The 21,712-nt window shown below is 38.1% G+C and overlaps 1 protein-coding gene across 2 annotated transcripts in view; it reads left to right on the top strand.

Annotated features, from left to right (window-relative positions):
- Nucleotides 1–21,712, top strand: part of vipas39 (VPS33B interacting protein, apical-basolateral polarity regulator, spe-39 homolog) — a 136,428-nt gene that overhangs the window by 27,294 nt on the left and 87,422 nt on the right. Inside the window, exons 1-3 of one of the 2 annotated variants that reach the window (XM_028821225.2) lie at nt 5,551–5,806; nt 10,657–10,746; nt 19,579–19,690. In XM_028821225.2, the coding sequence (XP_028677058.1) occupies nt 10,657–10,746; nt 19,579–19,690 (202 nt within the window). In that variant the 5' untranslated portion in view covers nt 5,551–5,806. Of the gene's footprint in view, nt 1–5,550; nt 5,807–10,656; nt 10,747–19,578; nt 19,691–21,712 lie in introns of those variants that run through there. The other variant, XM_051919775.1, reaches the window with a different exon arrangement.

Genomic DNA, 21,712 nt, shown 5'->3' with positions numbered 1-21,712 from the left:
CCATGTTGCGATTTGAAAATCTGCGGTCACTGATTTATGATCCTAATCGCAGTGAGGATGATCTAGAGAACTTCTATGCAGATACAGATAAATTGATTACACAGTGCAAGAATCAAGAGATTGTGTTTGTTATGGGGGATCTGAACGCAAACGTTTGACCATGTGCTGGTAACTTCAGTGGTGTGACATAAATTGAAAAAAGTTTGTCAGGTAAAGTGGCAACCAAGACCGGATTTTTCTCAGCTTAGAATAGTAAACGTGAAAAGGACTTACCAAGAAGAAGTAAACTGTAGGTTAATGAAAGAAGAAGAGGAAAAAGGTGGAAAGGATGAATATGAAGGAGCTCAAAAGGAATTTGAGAGATTTAGCACAGAGGTAACTACAGTTGCTGAGTCTGTGTTACCAATGAGTCCGAAAGTGAGAAAGAAAGATTGGATGACCAAAGAAATACTGGCTGTGATGGAACAACGCAGGAAAATGAGTAGAGGGTCAGCACAAAGGGGTTGAACAAGGAGATATGTGAACAGTGTCAGTAAGCAAAAGAGAACTTTTACATGGAGCAGAGTGAAGAACTGGAGCTCATTGAACAAAGAAAACCACAGTGTATCCATGACAAGGTACAACATATAATTGGACAACAGAAACAAGTGACAGTGGGATGTATAGAAGCAAAAGTTGGTTCAGTCATCATGGAACAAGAAGAGATGCTGCAACAATTGAAAGAGTATATAACAAAGCTATTCAATGATAATCGTAGTAACCTACCTAAAATAAAGAAGACAGATGGGTGTCTGATATTGGAAGATGAGTTAAAGAAGGCTTTCAATAGTATTACAAAAGGGAAGGCGGCTGGACCAGATGTGATATCTTGACAGCTTTTGATGAGTTTGGTATTAAACATATTAGTCAGCTGGCAAATAAAATTTATGAGGAGGGTTATTTTCCAAAAGAGATGTAAATCTATATTCATTGCTGTTCCAAAGAAACCAGGTTCAACAAAGTGTGAGCTAAATCAAACTATTAGTTTGAATCAGCTAACTAAAGTGATACTTAAGGTGTTCTTAAACAGGCTGTGTGAAATAACGGTTGGTGAAGTGTCAGAAGAACAATACAGATTTATGCTAGATAAAGGGACAAGAAATGTGATTTTTGTTTTCATGATGTTAGCAGAAAGAACTATGGAAATGCAGAAAGATATCTATGTGTATTTTATAGATTATGTGAAAGCATTCGATCGTGTGAGGCATGAGCCATTAATTGATGCTTGAATATGTCCATGTGAATGAACAATACTTGGAACTATTAAAGAATTTATATTGGGATCAGGAAGCTGCTATTACATTAAACAGACTTATTAGTGAGTATACAGAAGTGAAGAAAGGAACAAGACAAGGTTGTGTCTTGTCTCCTGATCTTTTTTCATTATATATAGAAATTATTGTGTGGTATATCAGAGAGCTTGAAGAGAAAAAGGTTGTTGACATGAACATCAACAATTTGCGGTATGCAGATGATACAGTGCTGTTAGCTGATGAAGAACAAAAACTCATGGATGTGGTAGTAGAGGAAAGTTATAAGAAGGTCTGGAAATCAACAGAAACAAATCTTATGTGCTGGTATTCTCAAAGAAAACAACTAGTCTTACCTATAACATTTTGGTGAAAGCTTTTACTATTCTTATATGGTGTGTTACAAAAGAACAAGCTTTTGTAACAGGCTTCCTATTTCAATACAGGGTCACATGATCAGGTATTTAGTATAATTCAATTATTTATATTATAGTTTACAAAATATCCATTAATTTCATGATTCTTTGGTTTTTGGTAAGTGTTGTTTATCCTTTGCTTTTTACTTTTTTGTATTAAGAGTTCTACAAACATAAATAGATTATTAATCATATTTGGAAATATGCAAAATCAATCCACGTTCAGCTAATCCATAATTTAGGACAAGGGTCAGAACATATTTTACAGTATGCAATGATCTTCATTATGAATAAAGTTAATTTAATAAAAATATAAACAATCTACTTATTTTCAGAATGCAGTTAGTCCATTAAGAAGTTGAAGGGAGTCTTCTCCTGTGATAGCAGTTATTGGGCACAATTTATGTATCCACCATGGACAAAGAGTGCCACTCAGTCTAAGTCTATACACAGTTTCATGTATACAACTTAATTTTAAATCACCCCTTAACCTAATTTGCATATCTTTAGAACACTGGATGAAGATGGGAGCACCCAGAGGAAAACCCACATAGATATGAAAAAACATGCATAATCCACAAGATAAATAGGTTAGAAGACGAAACCAAGGGAGGGTTCTGTGTTAACTATTGTGTACCAATCCATTTTTAGGTAATATTATTATAAGGCTATGTTGTTCCTCAAAAGGTTAGTTAGCCTGATGGGAGACTAAATTGTCACAGTATAAATGAGTGTGCCCTGTGATGATCTGGCATTCCATTCAGGATGGGTTCTTAAATTGTGTGTAATGGATGCCTAGGGTGGATCCAGATATCCAACAACAGCATTTATGTATATAGAACATTTTCATACCACAATGTGGCTCAAACTGCTTTACAACACGACAAAGAGAAAGATACAAGAAAAGAAAAACAAATTAGATCAAGCAAAACAAGGTAAGATCAGATGGCCGGGAGAACAGAAAAAACAAAAAAATTCCAGTTACGTGAAGGCTAAGTGAAAAAATGCAGCCCTCATAATCTGGTTAATATACGATTTAAAGTTCAGGACAGTCAATAATTACCCCTAAATTCTTTACCGCTGCCTTGATTTTTAAACCTAAGGGAACAAGTTTATTTCTAATGCCCTCAATATATCTATGTTTGCCAATCACTAAGATTCCTTTTTTTTCCATATTTATTTTGAGAATGTTACTACTCGCACGGTGGCGCAGTGGTAGTGCTGCTGCCTCGCAGTTAGGAGACCCAGGTTCGCTTCCCGGGTCCTCCCTGCGTGGAGTTTGCATGTTCTCCCCGTGTCTGCGTGGGTTTCCTCCGGGCGCTCCGGTTTCCTCCCACAGTCCAAAGACATGCAGGTTAGGTGGATTGGCAATTCTAAATTGGCCCTAGTGTGTGCTTGGTGTGTGTTTGTGTGTGTCCTGAGGTGGGTTGGCACCCTGCCCGGGATTGTTTCCTGCCTTGTGCGTTGGCTGGGATTGGCTCCAGCTGACCCCCGTGACCCTGTGTTCGGATTCAGTGGATGGATGGATGTTACTACTCATCTACTCCAGAAATGTGTGACAGAATAAAAATGGATGCATGAATGAACTGGTAAAAGAATAAATACATACATAAGAAAGAGATTCATAGTGAAAGCAAAAGAAGGATATTTTATTATTGAACATTCTTTTTATAACCTTTACAGCAGCTTTAGATACCAAACATTAATTCATTTCCAAATTCTCCCATTAGGGCATGTTGAGCCTTCAGCTTGTTTGCAAGATGCTATTTTTATAAACAGCATCAACTAAAGTAAATGTAAATAAATAAATGAAGGGTTTTCAGATCTAGTAGAGCCACTAGAGTAGGCTTGACAGAGACAAGGTTTTCAGAGTCTGTGCTTTTAGAAAAAGACCCCACATTGGCCACTGGAACATTCCGCCAATGTTAGTGTGAGTAAATGGGTACAGCATGCTGTTTGTGTTTAAAAGATGCCCTGGAAGTATTTACTACAAATACTGCAAAGCAAGAGCTCAAAACGAACTGCCAGGAGTACTTCCTCAAACTAACAGATGTAAAGAAAAAGTTTTCATTTGGGATAGGTAGAACCCTGTACCACATTGGTTGAATCAGTCAGTCAGGGAGCTATCAAGCGTTCGTTGGCCTTATAATTCTGAATAAGGGCCCAGGACTGCAAAGATACCTGTAGACACCACAGAAGGACTATTCTGGGGTAGAGGCAACCTCTGGATTTTCAGATGTTGTCTGTGACCTCAGGAGTAGGTGCAAGGATTACCACTGAATGTCAATACCTGCCAGGATGTTATTGAGTTTGGGGTCTGGCTGTAAGTTGGGGTCAGGTTTTGATTGGCATCAAGGTAGTGTGGCCAGGCTTGAAGAAGGAAATAAGCAAGCAGTAACTGTGGAAGGTGATTTTGAGACAATTTTTTATTTTCTGATTTACTGTGTTCAGGCAGTGGACACATGGGAAAAACTATTTCACCTGATAGTTAAGAACCAGGACCTGTGAAGTAAGACCCAGGTAGGGTTTATTTTCCATTCAGGTTTATTTGATACTCTGTATTCTTCTTTTGATAATCCATCCCTTGTGTGACAGAGGGGATAGTTAATAAAACATCTGTCCTTATTTGAGATCTGTGAGGTATGTGGCACTTCTCACTCCTGGGTAAGGTGTTACACTGAGAATCCTTTTGACATATCTTGGTTAATTTCTAATAACAATTTTCTTCTACTCACATCTTTTGAATACTTAAAATCATTTTTTAATAGATTCATTCATAGCTACATTTTATCTTCCTAGTACAAAATTGCAACTGTCAGTCTGAAGATCTATAGAACTGTGTTTCTGCGGTGTCCAGAACTGATTGAATAAGTCAGATCCAAACCTGAACCTGTCTGCTTAAGATTGGGCAGCAAAGTGAATGAATGAGTATCTGTAACCTGACCGACTGCTGTCATTATTATCTGCAGGAGTGATGAGATCACAGCACTGTAAGAGGATTGCACATCCAACACTAATACCTACTGATTTAATTATGAACACAAAAATTGGCAGCTTTAATCTTATTTAAATTTAAAATTGTATTAGTTTAAAAGTGTAAATAAAAAGGTTGATGATTGACTTAGTATTACAAATGCCAAGGTGCAATGAGGAAGAGGAAGTAGTAGTAGTTGTAGTAATATTCACTAAAAGGCAATAATAAGATGCATGCTTATGTTATTTATAAGTACCATGACTTATAATTTCGAATACAATTAACATTAAGGATATAAAATATCATTTGAAATATATTAATAAAGGTTAGTTGTTGTAATATACACAGGGAAGCAATTATCTGGACATTTAATAAATTAGGTAAAGTATACTGTATATAGATAAATGCTTTATTGAATAATACTATTTTATAGTTTAAGGTAAATTCTCTTAGCATGGGCATCCATCTCAGTCACCATCAGGAATCAACCCTGTATGGGGCTCCAGGCTAATACAGAGCACACAGTTGAACTTTATAGGCAGGTTAGAAAATGTATATACAGTATGTTTATAGATTACTGTATGTTATAGGGGGTCATCTAGTTCCATTTATGAAAGAAAGCTCAATTTAGCTCAAAATAGATTGTTAAAGAAAGTCAAAACGTTTTATTTTGCAAAATTTTATTAACCTGAATTTTTTTCACATTTTAGTATAGGTTTATGTATTTTTTATTGTCAGTTCCGAGGTCGGAGATTAATAATGTACAGTATATCAAATCAATTGGATAAGTAGGCTGGAGAGTTGAGTATAAATAAAGTTTGCAAAAAAATTGACGTTCACATTAAACTACAATTCCCAGGCTGCAACAGAGTAGTAACGATTACGGAAGGCAATATGACGAGAGACATATGTTGTATTTGAGGTGCGTTTAGTTTGTCAGGGTAGCTGTTAAAAAACGACTCTCATCTTATTTTGCATCGTGAAATTGTTGTCCGGAGAAGTAATGTGAATTGATAGCAATATTCAAAAACGCCTCGCCCACATCTTTTGATATAAAAGAAGGAGACACCGAGCTTTCATCACGCTGTGCCGGGAATTTCTATTTGAATAGAGGATATCACTTTAAGGTACAAATGCAGTAGAATTCATATCGTTAAAGTTAATGGCCAGTTCTGTATTATTTTTAAGGCGTATACGACTTGTGTTCATGCAGAATGCTGTATGCTATTACGCGACTGTTGGCGACAAATAAAAAATGTTATATGTTGGAGCTTTGTTGTTGGCATCATTAGTGTATAATAAAAAAATCAGTTGCTTTTGTATAACAGTATTTTTAATTTCTGTGCGCAGATTGTTAAATTATATGCAGTACGAGAAAAAGAACCGTCTAGCCTTAATTTTTATGGTGGTAGCTGGCAGTTTCCAATTTATTTTTTAACAATTCTGAAAATGCTAAAGTTATTAACACTTGCATTTTTAGATTACTTATAATAATGACAAATGGATTTGTCATTTTATTTGCCCTGGATTTTATATCGCGACGTTCGCCAGTGGAGCGGACTCGGGGCGCAGTTTGATTACGCAATTCCTTTGCAAGGTTATTTTCGGTCGTGCTTTAAAGTTTACTTGGTGCGGGTGTATTCAAACAGATTTACCAGTTTAAACTTCACCGCAAAAAAGCGAGGTTATCCCTAAACGGTCAACGGCAAGGCTAGAGGAGTCCCCGACCTGGTAGCCTCTCAGCCACGCCCCTTTATACAAACACACCTGAGCTACTTCAGACTACCCAGCTAACCAAACGTGTATGTCTTTGGGATGAGTGTAGAAGCCGATGTAATGTGGGGGAAATAAGTATTGAACGCGTCAATATATTTTACATTAAATATATGTCCAATGATGATATTCACATGGCATTCTTACCAGACATTGGTTATCAACTCAAGAAATCCACAAATATAACATTAAAGGCCATAATTAAAGGTCCGTGTAATAAAGTGGAATGACACGTAGGAAAAGTATTGAATATGCTAATTTAATACTTGGTGGAGAAGCCTTTGTTTGTAATGACAGGTTTCAAGATGCTTCCTGTATGAAGAAACCAATCGCCTGCTCTGCTCAGGTGTGATTTTTTTTTTTTTTTTTGACCCAATTTTCTAAATTGATTGACTTTAAATTTTGAAGATTCTGGGAGACCCTCTTGTAAACCCTGATCTTTAGTTTCTTTCACAATTGTTCAATTTGATTTAAGTAAGGTGATTGACCTGGTCATTCTAACAACTTGATTTTCTTTCTCTGAAACCAATTGAGAGTTTCCTTTGCTGTATATTTTGGATTGTTGACCTGCCAAAAGGTGCACCAACTTCTCATCCTCATCATCCTTGTGGATGGCAGCAGATTATTTTCCAGAATCTCTTGGTACATGGCCCCATTTATTGTTCCTTCAATTACTTGAAGTCTGCCCAGTACCATGAGTTGAGAAACAGCCCCATACCATGATGCTTCCACCTCCAAACTTCACTGTTGGTATAATGTTTTTTGGGTGACGTGCAGTGCCATTTCTCCTCCAAACATGGTGTGTAGTATGACAGATAAAAAGTTAAACTTTGGTCTTGTCTGACCAGACTACATTCTCGCAGTATTTCATAGGCTTGTCCAAATGTTGTGTAGCAAACTTTAACCAAGCTTCATCATACCTTTTCTTCAGTAATGGAGTCTTGCATGGTGAGCATGCACAGAGGCCATGCCGGTGGAGTGTGTTGCCTATTGTTTTCTCTGTAGCAATTGTACCTGAGTGGTCCTTGGTTCTTGGGCTACTCTTCTGACTCCATGGTCAGAAATCTTGTGAGGAACTCCTGTGCGTGACCAGTTGATGGTGGAGTGTTGCTCCATTTTGCCTTTGTGTTTAAAACAAAGATTTCCAAACCAGGATACCAGAGAAAAAGATAAAACAGATACAATAAAAGCACAGTAAAATAATCTTAACTGGGTTTTGTCTATCTGCAAATAAAACAGCTTCCGGAGACACATTTTGCAGACCGCTTCACAATTTGTCTCAAATTTTAGTTTAGAATCCATTATTGTGCCCAGATACAGTATTTGTACATTGGCACACACACACTATAATTTGACCATTAATATACATACATCTTCATGATTACTACCATTTTTTCTAAAAAGCAATTAACATCTCCTTAATTTTAGATGCATTTAACAGCAGATGGAACTGTTTACACCACTCAAAAAACTCCTGCACTATTGGAACGTGATCAGTGTCAGTTTTCAGGTGTAGACTTAAAATAACAGAATCGTCTGCATAATTGAAATGAATCCTGTTCTTCCATATATTCTGACAAATGTTCAAGATAAATAAAAGGGGTGAAAGCACAGATCCTTGTGGAGCTCCAGTTGAAGAATAGACCTGGCCGTACAAAGTGTTCAGTACCCTTACATTCTGTATCCTCTTTGTTAAAAAAATTCAGTACCCAGCCCACAATATTATACCCCAAGCTGAATTGTCCTAACAGCCTTTTGATTAAAATGTGTGGTTCAGTTGTGTTAAAAGCAGGTGGAAAAAATCATTAAATAAAAATCTAGCATGTTATCCATTACCTTCTAAATGTATGAGGACAAAGTTTAACAATGTAATGGTGGCATCTTCTACTCCTTTATTTGGCCTGTAAACAAACTGCATAGGATCCAGTATATGTTCAGTTTTCTTTAGGATTTCTGTCTTTATCCACTTTTCAAATGATTTTGTTAAGAATGATATGAGAGCCACTGGCCTAAAATCATTGAGTTTTGGGGATCTGGTTTTGGGAACAGGGACCACAATAACATCCTTTCAGACCTTTGGTACATGTTTTTTATATAGAGACTGATTAAAAAGGTAATGAAATATAGGGCTTAGCTCTTTTGCACAAGATTTAATGGTGCAACTACAGATGCTGTCAGGGTCTAGAATCTTTCCTAATCTTACAGAAGAGAAAACCCTTACGAAATCTTTTTGTTCTGTTTTAAAATGCTGACCACCTACCAGGTTCACACTCAGTTCTTGTATATTATTGCCAAAATCATGGGTGTTAAATTGATTGTAAAACCAGTTAAGAGTATTGGCAATTACTCTATCTGCATTAAAACCCTCCAGTGTAATACAAGAATTATTTTTGTTCCTTAATCCTGCTATGGTTTTCATACTGTTCCAAGCTGATCGAAGTTTATTTGCAGCCGTCATATTCTCTAGCTTAGATTTATAGTTTCTTTTGTCTTTAAATGTTTTACTTTTAGAACTTTTGTACCTGTTTGCAAATCAGATGTTTTACTTTGTTTCCAAAGACCTCAGTCAGTATCAACAGTCCCGAAAGTTATACTGAGTAACTAATGAGGTGATGTTACTGAGGGTGGGAAGCCACTCAGTAGGTACAGAGTGCATAGACACTGTGATGGTTCTTATGGTTGGTGTTCAATTTTATGTCTGTTTCCTTGGTGTGTTGACTGTTGAGCTATACAGGGGCACAATATTCTGCTCCTGAGTGCACTAGGACCAAGGATGATGTTCAGAGGTGACTGGCGGATGCTCACCATGATGTGTAAGCCAACTTCTAAATCAGGTTTTTTCTGGCTTTCAGTTTTGCAACTACCTTGAAAATGTGAGCCTTCTGCGTCAGGGGTCTATCAAGTGTGACCTCGAGATACATAGGGCTAACATTGTGTTTCAGTTATCATTCTGTTAAATGACACTTTTAATTGTCTGTTGGCCAGCTGACTATTAAAGTGAAAGCAGGTAACTTTGGTCTTTGTAATGCTTGGCTTAATGCGCCACTTTTTGCTGTAGTTATTTAAAGATGACAGGTCAGTTGTCATTATTTACGGTAGAGGGTGAAAGTCACTATGATAATATATGACGGCCATATCATCAGCATTGTTGAACTTCTGTTATGCTGTTGAGGGCAAGTCTTAAATGTAAAGGTTAAACAATAGTAATATAAGAGCTGAGCCCTGCTGCAGGCCGTTATTGTTCAGCTTCCTTGTTGTGCTACAGTCCTCTTTCAGGTATACATTAAAATAGTAATTGGCGAGTATGTTGCCGATGAGGTTGCAAATTTTGAAGTACAGGATTACTTCAGGGAGCTTGTAGAGCATTTTCTTCTTCCAGATGGTGTCATATACTGCTGTAAGGTTCAATGAAAGGTACAGCTGTTTTTCGTCACTGTTGAAATCCGTCTTTGATAAAGTTGGTAAGAGCCAGTACTTATCGGTGCAGCTGTAAGCCTTTCAGAAGCCAGCCTATTAGGCAGGCTCTGGATAGCTGAACTGATTGTAATGTACAGCAGTCTGTCATGTACTTTGAAGCAAACAGAAGGTAATAAAATTGGGTGGTAGCGTTCAGGTATATTGTCTGGTTTGAATAGTGCAATAATGTTTGCAATTTTGAATGCTGAAGGAAGTTTGTTGTAGTGCTTATGTGCCAACCAGATTCTAAGAAGGTGGCCACAGTTGGAGATGACTTTTGGGTATATTCCATCCATTTCTGCTGTTTTATTGGTCTTGATTTCAGCAAGGGCTTCGCTCACAGGGGCGGTATAGAGATGACTCAACAGGTGTTGATTGTCATATTTGTTTGTTTTTTTATTGAAATCCCTTGTGAATTCCTTGTCTGGTTTAGACTTCAATAAGTGCATAATGTGAGCTGTTGTAATCCAACTTCATAGAATATTGAATTTTATTCACATTACAAAGTACCTTTGAATGCTGTATTAAAATATACTGTATCAAATAAAAGCAGAGTGCCTGGTTAAAAGTAAATAAGGATGGTTAGGGCAAAATATCCAGATTCTGTCCAGATGAGTATCCATGTTGATTGATGTCAAATAGAGAGCCACTTGGTAATGGGGTTACATTACTGGTGGATTGGGGTTATGAGTTGGTGCCAAATCCGAATACACTTACTAATTTATTCATACTTCCTTGTTTTTTTCAGATGATCAGAGGTAAAGGTGATGAAGAAGACTATTGGAACAGCTCAAAGTTTAAGGCCTTCACATTTGATGATGATGATGAATTTTCACAGGTATTACAGTATGTATAGTATATGTATGTAAGTACAGAAGTGTTGTTTACTTGTTCAAGAAAATACAAGTTTTCCAACATTGGCATCATCTGAAATTAACATTTTTCATGCATACATATTCATGTGTACTACAGGAAAGAAAGTTTTTAATCATTCCATTAACTGTTACTTATTATATGAGTAAATTAAATTCCTATGAATGTTGCTATCTTACTAAAATTCAGCTTTGACACTCTGATTTCATTGAATGTCATGCCTTTTTACAGGTTCCCATAGTTCTCCACAAGACTAGTGTTATTCTTTATCATATTTATAATAAACACACTGAATTTTAATGAAAATAAACTATATTTAGAGGTTACCCCTTTTGGCAGTTTTTATGTCAACTGAACTGAACAGCAGACATCTGTTCCACACTTGTAGGTCTACAACATTAGCACTGTCTTTGGTTTGCAACTAGCCAAAGAATAAACAAGTTACTGTTCCCTGTCCTTTGTTAGTATGTTTTGACACAGACACAGGAAGCACAGGGTGATGGTGCGAGGAACCTCATCAGAATTTGCCTATGTTAAGAGTGGTGTTCCACAGGGGTCAGTGCTAGGGCTGCTGCTATTTTTAATATATATAAATGATTTAGATAGGAATATAAGTAACAAGCTGGTTAAGTTTGCAGATGATACCAAGATAGGTGGATTAGCAGATAATTTGGAATCCGTTATATCATTACAGAAGGACTTAGATAGCATACAGGCTTGGACAGATTTGTGGCAGATGAAATTTAATGTCAGTAAATGTAAAGTATGACACATAGGAAGTAAAAATGTTAGGTTTGAATACATAATAGGCAGTTGGAAAATCGAGAGTACACCTTATGAGAAGAATTTAGGAGTCGTAGTGAACTCAACACTATCAACTGCCAGACGGTGTTTAGAAGCTATTAAAAAGGCTAACAGAATGTCAGGTTATATACAGCCCTGATGTGTGGAGTACAAGTCCAAGGAGGTTCTGCTCAAGCTTTATAACACACTGGTGAGGCATCATCTGGAGTCCTGTGTGCAGTTTTGGTCTCCAGGCTACAAAAAGGACATAGCAACACTAGAAAAGGTCCAGAGAAGAACTACTAGGCTGATTCCAGGGCTACAGAGGTTTAATTATGAGGAAAGGTTAAAAGAGCCGAGCCTATATAGTTTAAGCAAAAGAAGATTAAGAGGTGACCTGACTGAATTGTTTAAAATTATGAAGGGAATTAGTACAGTGGCTCGAGACTGTTATTTTAAAATGAGTTCATCAAGAACATGTGGACACAGTTGGAAACTTGTTAAGGGTAAATTTCGCACAAACATTAGGAAGTTTTTGTTTACACAAAGAACAATAGACACTTGGAATAAGCTACCAAGTAGTATGGTAGACAGTAAGATTTTAGGGACTTTCAAAACTCGACTTGATGTTTTTTGTAAGAAATAAATGGATAGGACCGTCGAGCTTTGTTGGCCTGAATTGCCTGTTCTCGTCTAGAGTGTTCTAATGTATGTTTCAATGAAACTTACTCCCTTTCATCGGTGTCATTTAGTAACATCATTTGTGCCAACACTTCACAAAATTCTTTTGAAGATTGGCTTATCTCTTCACTCCTCTAGTGGATCCTTGAGAAACTACTGAGACCATTCTTTGTCCTTTTACATAAGAACATCAAAGAATGATGCTGTTCTTTCTGTTTATAACTTCAGCTGTTTAGAATCATTTGTCAGCTTAAAGACGTCGAGTGTCCGGTAACAGTAGACTCTGCAGGCTTTGCACAGTGTTTTTCTTTGTTTCTGCTAAGACTCTATTAATCAGAAATGTTTTAAGTAAAAACTCCTACTTACTACTAGAATGTTCTTGAAATTCCATCTTAATCCTTGAATGTTCTGGGAACTCCACCTTAGTACTAGAATGTTTTGTGTTTCATTAAAAGTTACTTAGCCATTTAAGAACCCTGTGCAAGAGAACATACATAAAAACAAATAAAACGTTCAGCCTCTAATTTTTTACAGTCGGGATGAAATTTCAAAGGTAAGCAAGTTATTCCCGTTGATCAAAAAAAGGCTTGAGGAGAAATAATTCTACAAACATTGACTCTTTGCATTGGTTTGTGGACCACCCTAATGCTGCGCCATATACAACAGTAACAATCCTTTCTATATCTGAACATTTTTTTTTATAAATCATTCTTCTTCCAATCCAATGTTTATCAGTGCCTCTGCAGGTCTCTCTCTTTTAAAGTCAACTTGAGCAAAATAAATGTGGTAATGCAAAATTATGCCAACTAGAGACTGTTGGTTTTAGGTGATCTGCTGTTTTTTTATTTTAGCAAAACTAGACCTCAGTTTGAACCAGTTTAAGTACCACTGACTTATGTAGAAATGTTTTCATTTAATTGGATCAATATTTGGCTTATGTATTATGCTTTGACTATCTTCTAATAAAACGAAAAGAAACAGAATCTGTACACTGCTTAATTTAGATTTTGTTTGCAGTTGATGAAACTAAGCAAGTCAATGTATTATTTTGATAAAGTAAAATGTTATTTTGTGTATTTTCCTCCCTTTTATAAAATGTCCCTGGATTTCAATGAGTGGGGGCAGATTTGACCTTTCCTACCCTGATTTCAGCCTTCAGTTTTAGAAATACTTTAATGAAATAGTTCATTGATCCTTGGGAAGCACTCCATGTACTGAGGAGGTGGCTTGTTGGCAAACACCAGGAGCACTGATGTTATAGCACTTTGTCAGTGTACTGTATGTTCTACATGAGGATTAGAAGGATTTAGTTTTTTTTTTTTTTTTTTGTTTGTTTATGTGCCAATTGTTTGACTATGCCAGTATGACATGGAGCACGCTCATTTAAATTAAAATGTAAGATTTTACAAAGGATATGTGCAGAAATTGATCCCTTAAGCAGTTATTTATTTTTGAGAGTTACTATGCAGAAAAATAGCCAAAACTAAAAATGGTTTTTAGTCTCTCTAGACTAATCAGTTTAGAACCTGCAAAAGCCACCAGAGAGAAGGCAGTGGATATGGTTGCTACCTGCTGGTGTTTCATAGTTTTGGGTATGCATTATATTTGTTAGAAAGTCATGTGTAAATGCAGTGCTTCATTGACTTTAGCTCAAAACCAGCATAAAAATTTTCAGGTGTGGGGGAAGATTCTAATGTAATTTCCTGTAACCATAACATTTTTGGTTGACTTATTTAAAACAAGCTTAGGCCTACCAATTAAACCATTCTTTGATTGCTTATTAAGTTCCTTTCCTTGCACCCTTGCAAAAAAGAGCATGAAGTTGGTAAAGCATGGACTTTTGTGCAACAGTGCCTTCTAACTTTATTTTTAGCCAAGGTCTTACATACATAAATATTTGGACAGAGACAACTTTTTTCTAATTTTGTTTCTCTACATTACCACAATGAATTTTAAATGAAACAACTTCGATGCAGTTGAAGTGCAGACTTTCAGCTTTAATTCAGTGGGGTGAACAAAACGATTGCATAAAAATGTGAGGCAACTAAAGCATTTTTTTTAACGCAATCCCTTCATTTCAGGGGCTCAAAAGTAATTGGACAAATTAAATAACTGGAAATCAAATGTTCATTTCTAATACTTGGTTGAAAACCCTTTGCTGGCAATGACAGCCTGAAGTCTTGAACTCATGGAGATCACCAGATGCTGGGTTTCCTCCTTTTAAATGTTCTGCCAGGCCTTTACTGCAGCGGTTTTCAGTTGCTGTTTGTTTGTGGGCCTTTCTGTACGAAGTTTAGTCTTCAACAAGTGAAATGCATGCTCAATTGGGTTAAGATCAGGTGACTGACTTGGCCATTCAAGAATTTTTCACTTCTTTGCTTTAATAAACTCCTGGGTTGCTTTGGCTATATGTTTTGGGTCATTGTCCATCTGTATCATGAAACGCCGCTCAATCAATTTGACTGCATTTAGCTGGATTTGAGCAGACAGTATGTCTCTGAACACCTCAGAATTCATTCGGCTGCTTCTGTCCTATGTCACATCATCAATAAACACTAGTGTCCCAGTGCCACTGGCAGCCATGCACGCCCAAGCCATCACACTGCCTCCACCGTGTTTTGCAGATGATGTGGTATGCTTTGGATAATGAGCTGTTCCACGCCTTCTCCATACTTTTTTCTTGCCATCATTCTGGTAGAGGTTAATCTTGGTTTCATCTGTCCAAAGAATGTTTTTCCAGAACTGTGCTGGCTTTTTTAGATGTTCTTCAGCAAAGTCCAATCTAGCCTTTCTATTCTTGAGGCTTATGAGTGGCTTGCACCTTGCAGTGCACCCTCTGTATTTACTTTCATGCAGTCTTCTCTTTATGGTAGACTTGGATATCGATACGCCTACCCTCTGGAGAGTGTTGTTCACTTGGTTGGCTGTTGTAAAGGGTTTTCTCTTCACCATGGAAATGATTCAGCGATCATCCACCAGTGTTGTCTTCTGTGGACGTCCAGGTCTTTTTGCGTTACTGAGTTCACAAGTGCTTGCTTTCTTTCTCAGGATGTACCAAACTGTAGATTTTGCCACTCGTAATATTATAGCAATTTCTCAAATGGGTTTTTTCTGTTTTCGCAGCTTGAGGATGGCTTCTTTCACCTGCATGGAGAGCTCCTTTGACCGCATGTTGTCTGTTCACAGCAAAATCTTCCACATGCAAGCACCACACCTCAAATCAACTCCAGGCCTTTTATCTGCTTAATTGATAATGACATAATGACGGCCTTGCCCACACCTGCCCATGAAATAGCCTTTGAGTCAATTGTCCAATTACTTTTGAGCCCCTGAAATGAAGGGATTGTGTTAAAAAAAATGCTTTAGTTGCCTCGCATTTTTATGCAATCGTTTTGTTCACCCCACTAAATTAAAGCTGAAAGTCTGCACTTCAACTGCATCTGAGTTGTTTCATTTAAAAATCATTGCGGTAATGTACAGAACCAAAATTAGAAAAAAGTTGTCTCTGTCCAAATATTTATGGACCTTTTGCTTTATTTGCTTTTTCTTTCTAGTTAAATTCCTTGTTCAAAACAGCATCTAATTTCAACATTTCCACATCATTGCTTTGGGAAATATTTGACACCTTTTGCATTTATACTTAATCTCAGAAAGGCTTTGAATGCTCAAATTGTGTCCTCTTAGCCTTTGGTTAGATATGGCTGCCATAATGATGCAGAAATAGTTTCAAAGCCAGCTACACTGTGAAGTTAGTAGTAGGTGCACATAAGATGATGAAGTAAATTGCTATTCCAGACCTCATACTGTCTGCCACATGTTTGTGTATCAGCTGGATAAAACAGGCCTAATGGAATAGCGCCCCTTAGTAAGGATACTGAAACAAAACGGTACAGAGCTGTTACTACAATGGAACTTGTAAAGACACAAACACTCCAATTTTTAAATGCACATGCTTACTTCAGAAATTCACGAGAACGCAGATAATGATAAGATTCTATTTAGATGCAAAGGTTATTCTCTGGTTAAAACTTTGAACAGGAAAAAATCTAGCAGCCCTGCTAGAACCTGATGTTTAAATATGTGATATACAGTATAATTTGAGCACCAATGCTGGAAAACTGGATCATATTTGATTTTTCTTGAACCAATTCCAAAAGAATATATTCCATTTTACAAATTAGTATGATACTAAGCAGTCTAATAAGGCAATGTTTGAGCAGGCTTGCATGAGAATGTGAATGATTTTTGAAATCATGCTACAGCGCTCCCTGCAGACTTTCTCTCCTTATGGAAGATAATGACATAACACGAATAGACTTTCTCATAACTGAAAACAATATAATTAAGCTAAAATAATTAACTAGTAGACCATTATTGAGAATTTACCAGATTGAATATTTAAAGTTTATTTTTATACAGGTTTTTTTTTCTTTTTGTTTCAAAGGGGTAAAACAAGCATAATGTAAAAATGATATAATGTATTGCATTGTTTATAACAGTAAATCAAAAGGCTCAAATAAAAAAATGAATAAAATGCAATGTTATAGCCACTCACGCAACGAAACTAGAAATTAAGCAAAATGTTTTCAGTACTGACCAAAGACATGCACTCTTTTGAAATATATAGAACAAGATAACTTCCATTTCTTTTTACATTTTAACATTGTTTTTAGATGGTGGTCCATGCAATTTGTGGTATTCTCAAACGTCATCATTTAACAAGTCTTCTTAATCATTATTTGTACCACAAGTATCACAGATTGGTGAAGCACCCTGTGTGAAAATTTGGAAAAATATCCAATTTTGCCTTCCAACTCCTTCAAGATACCGAATGTTCATTTATTGTTCATCTATATGTGGATTATATGGTACAAGGGGGCTCCGCCCCCTGCTCGCTTCGCTCGCCTACCCCCGGTGTTGGGTAACCCGAAATACATTGATGAATATATGAGATATATTGGAGTGTAACAAAGGAAGTATATTCATTAATCCTAATGAATGTCCACTAATAGTGGACTCATTACAGAATGCGTTGTCAGCTAATTGGCGGAATTGTTTATTGGCCGTCTGTCGTTCCTTTCTTTGCCGTTTATCTATTCACTCTGCTGTTGGAGAGGCACGTTGTAGGCGCCTACGTTCATTAATTGTATTCAGGCGGGCTCGCTTCTGTATGTATCTCCGTCAGTTGTGGTCGTTCGTTTTGAACCCGTGCCTGCTTTGCTTCCGCAGTTTCAGATGCGCGTTGTAGGCGTCTATGTACATTGTATTTGTCCATGCGGGCTCGTTTTTGTAGCTCCGTTAGTCGAGCTGTTTGGTTTTGGAGCTGTGACAGTTTTGCTTCCACGGTTTCAGACATGCGTTGTAGGTGCCCACGTCTATTGTTTTTATCCATGCGGGCTCGCATCTTTGTGGACCTGTGGGGCCTCCGTAGGTGTGTTAGAAGCGCGTGGGCCATGCTGTGTAGTGTGGCCGTTTAGTTCAGAAGTGCGTTGTAGGCGCATGCGCCTTTCGTACTTTCACGCGCCTTCCGTACTATCTTTGTGGACCTGTGGGGCCTCCGTAGCCTCTTCCGTTTGACTCTGGGGTGCAGCGCGAAATCCTCTTTTTTGTGTGGCTGTGTCGTTACCTATGGGCTCGTCGCCTCATTTCTTATTTATGTTAGTTGAGCTCCTTGGTTTTTGAGCTGTGACTCCTTCGTTCTCGGTGGATCAGACTTCGCTCGCTGTCGGCACCTGCGCTCTATGTCTCCTGCGTCCATGGGCATGCCATGTACCTGCATCCATATCCGGTTTACCATTCTCGGTTAGTAATATGGATTAGTAATTGTATTTCAAACTAAAATTAAAAAAAAGAAAACACTTGTTTAGGTATTCAGTTTGTCTTAATGCAGTGGTCTCCAGCTCCAGTCCTGGAGGGCCACAGGGGCTGCATGTTTTCATTCCAACCCTTTTCTTAATTGGTAACCAGTTTTGCTGGTAATTAAGTCCTTTTCCTTTTATTTTGATTGACTTGTTTTTTTTTTTAAGATTTGTTCCCCTGAATTTCTTCATCATTCCTCTGAATTTCTTTCTTTCTTTCCTTACATGGCAACCAAACAGAAACAAAATGCAACAGAAGACCAACTAAGTCAGGGCCTCAAATGCCAACCAATTTCACTCCAACCAGTTGCTTAGTTAGGTGCCGATTCTTGGTTGTAAATTAAACACATTCTTTAATTCACTGCATACACTATGCTACTATACACTGGTGTCATTTTAGTGTCACCAAACCTTCATGTTTTTGGAAGACAACCAGAGCACAACTGTGGAAACCCACCATGAAAACATGCAAACACCAGGTAGGGAACACAAGGAATGTGACTCCTTGCAAGGCAGCAGCGCTACCACTCTGCCACCGTGCCACCTCCACACGTGTAATTATTAACGGTATTCATTATTTAAATGAAGTTAATGATTGATCTGTAAAATGTAACATACATACTTTAATGAATTTCATCACGAAGTTGATATCAAGTATAAAGCTAAGGATTCTAAATGTGCAGAGAGCTGGAATATCATGAATTTAATGTGTTCTGTGTGGGGATTTATTTCTGCTTTCCGCTTCTGTAGGGTACAGGAGGAAGCCCCAGAAGCACGTAGTGATTAACAATTGGGTCGGTTTTAAGATGACGTTTACGACGGTCTGCTTCAATGATAAAGTAAACTACAAGGTTAAGGCTGAAATTTCCACTTTAATCACAAAATAGACCTTTTCACCATGTCCTTAATTTTTTTTTCTCTGTGACTTAAAAATGCTGCTGTACATTCTGATGCTTTTGTGAAGGTGCAAAAAAACGCACCATGAATGCATTTTTATGTCGGCATTTTGCTTCACCACATCGAACCATTCATCAAACATTGAAGCACGCACATCGATCCTGTAGGATCTGCATAGCGGCTTTCTGTCACATGTAGATAGTAAACAGAGACTCTGACATCACATTCCAACTTTTATCATACTGCGCCCCCCAGTGTTAATTTCTGAGGACATACTTAGAGGATGAGTCAAATGAACTTTGGAAACGCTTGGCAGCCATGATGCGTGCGCGTACGTGTTCTGAGCGTGAAGTATAAATGGGCCCTTAGAATGAAAGCTTGCAGCCAGTGCAGCCCCCCATGACTGGAGTTGGAGACCCCTGTCTTAATGTATATAATAAAATTCAGACGTGACACAAAATTTTAACTAAACACTCAAAGGTCTGTGAAGGTTTGTATTGTAGACATCTATTGAATTTAGAAATGGAATTAATTTAGAAGTGTGTTTTTATAATTTTTCTCTTTTTTTCTGGATTTAGCTGAAAGAATCAAAAAAAGCTGTAAACAGCATACAGACCCTGGTGGATGATGATGATGACGATGATGAAGATGATGTGGAAAAGGTCGGGTGGAATGGAGAGCCAGTGGGAAGTATGCCTTAAAGTTTATTATAATAGTACTTTTTTTAAAGTTAATGTATTTTGTATTTAAAATTCATCCATCCATTTTCTGAAGAAATGTATTCCAGTTCAGGATTGCAGGATGCTGGAGTCTATCCTGGCAGCAGGGTTGCATGCCTTGAATGTCATAAATGGAATACCCATGCAACACAGAGCACACACATACACTCACACACCCATACACTCACACACCAAAATCCAGTTTAATTCATGCCAGCTCAATTTAGCATGCAATTCACAGGGTTACATTCTTAAAGCACCCGAGAATTGTGAAAAACCATGGATTTTGGATGTGGTTAAAAAAATGCCTATTGTTGTAATTTAAACCCTAAATATGCCCACAAAACACTTTAAATTCAAACTCCGCTTAATACATTACCTGTATGTATACTGTATATTATATTATATTGTACTGTACAGTACTGTACTGATATGTCACCCGCAGTGCTAGAATGTAAAATATCGATGTTAACGGTATGTGTTTTCATTGCCAGAAGCCTTAGAAGGTGCAGGGTGTTTCAGTGGCATCTTGGGGCTTTAACCCTTAAACTGCCACATACTTGGGGTTTAATGCATCCCTGGACGCCAAATACTTTTTTGCTGCTGTTTAAGTAAACGTCACAATTCACAAAGAAAAAGTGAAATTTTAATGGAACACATTTTTTTTCATGCAAAGAGCATCACAATTACTGCAACACTGATCATTTTACACACTGCTAATGAACTGTAAAAACAATTTTAAAAACTACTGGAACAATATGTACGTAGTGCAACTGACGCCATGGATGAAATTCAGTAAATCACTGAGCCAGCTGCGCTTGAACTGGCTGCACACAAGCACACAGTGGTAAACGCTGATGCTGGCAGGCTGGTCTAGTGCAGCAGCTCAATCCCAGGGACAGTGAGGCTGCAGTGCTGTATATACTGTATATGTGTGTGTGTGTATGTATATATATAATATGCCGGCACGGTGGCGCAGTGGGTAGCGCTGCTGCCTCGCAGTTGGGAGACCTGGGGACCTGTGTTCGCTTTCCGGGTCCTCCCTGCGTGGAGTTTGCATGTTCTCCCCGTGTCTGCGTGGGTTTCCTCTGGGCGCTGCGGTTTCCTCCCACAGTCCAAAGACATGCAGGTTAGGTGGATTGGTGGTTCTAAATTGGCCCTAGTGTGTGCTTGGTGTGTGGGTGTGTTTGTGTGTGTCCTGCGGTGGGTTGGCACCCTGCCCGGGATTGGTTCCTGCCTTGTGCCCTGTGTTGGCTGGGATTGGCTCCAGCAGACCCCCGTGACCCTGTGTTCGGATTCAGCGGGTTGGAAAATGGATGGAGAGAGAAACAAAGCAATTAGCTAAAAAGGACAGGTGCTGTTCAGGCTGCGTCGCGCGAGAAACATATCACGCAACAGAGCAGCCGCAAGTAAGCCCAGTAAGTAAGGGAGCAATGTGAAACTAGTCTTATCAGCATTTTTTTAAGAGGAGTTTTTAGAGGAGCGTCCGTGTCTTCTAGGGGAGCGTTCAGCCCCCCTGATCACAAGGGGCTGGCAGTGGTCATGAGCTGGCTGCTCAATGAATGTACGGCATTGACTGATCAGCTCCTGCGTGCTCGCAAATGGCACTGGGAAACGACTATAGCCGGTTGTGGCGGTTTAAGGGTTAAGAGGAACAGAAAACACAAGAACACTCTGCTGGAGATGCATCACAGTCAGTCAGCAGCAGGGAGAAATGAATAATGCTGTAGCGGTCCGGTGCCGATAAGATTCACACCGTCGGGAACATGGTGATTTATTTATTTTTATGGTAGAGATTCCAGGGACTCACCCAGCCTTGGCCTGACCTGCACGCACACACAAAAAGAGACAAAAATAAAGCAAACCGTTAATCAAACAGCAAATAAAGAATGTAATGAAAATAAATGAACCACTCCTGTTCCCCTTACGGTGATTGCACATTAAATACAACAAAGCACAAACAAAACACACACAGTAAATTATGAAAAACGTT

This window comes from Erpetoichthys calabaricus, chromosome 16 (genome assembly GCF_900747795.2).
Source record: "Erpetoichthys calabaricus chromosome 16, fErpCal1.3, whole genome shotgun sequence".
Lineage (NCBI taxonomy): Eukaryota > Metazoa > Chordata > Cladistia > Polypteriformes > Polypteridae > Erpetoichthys > Erpetoichthys calabaricus.
Note: the sequence above shows the minus strand (reverse complement) of the source record. Positions and strands in the feature narration are given on the sequence as shown.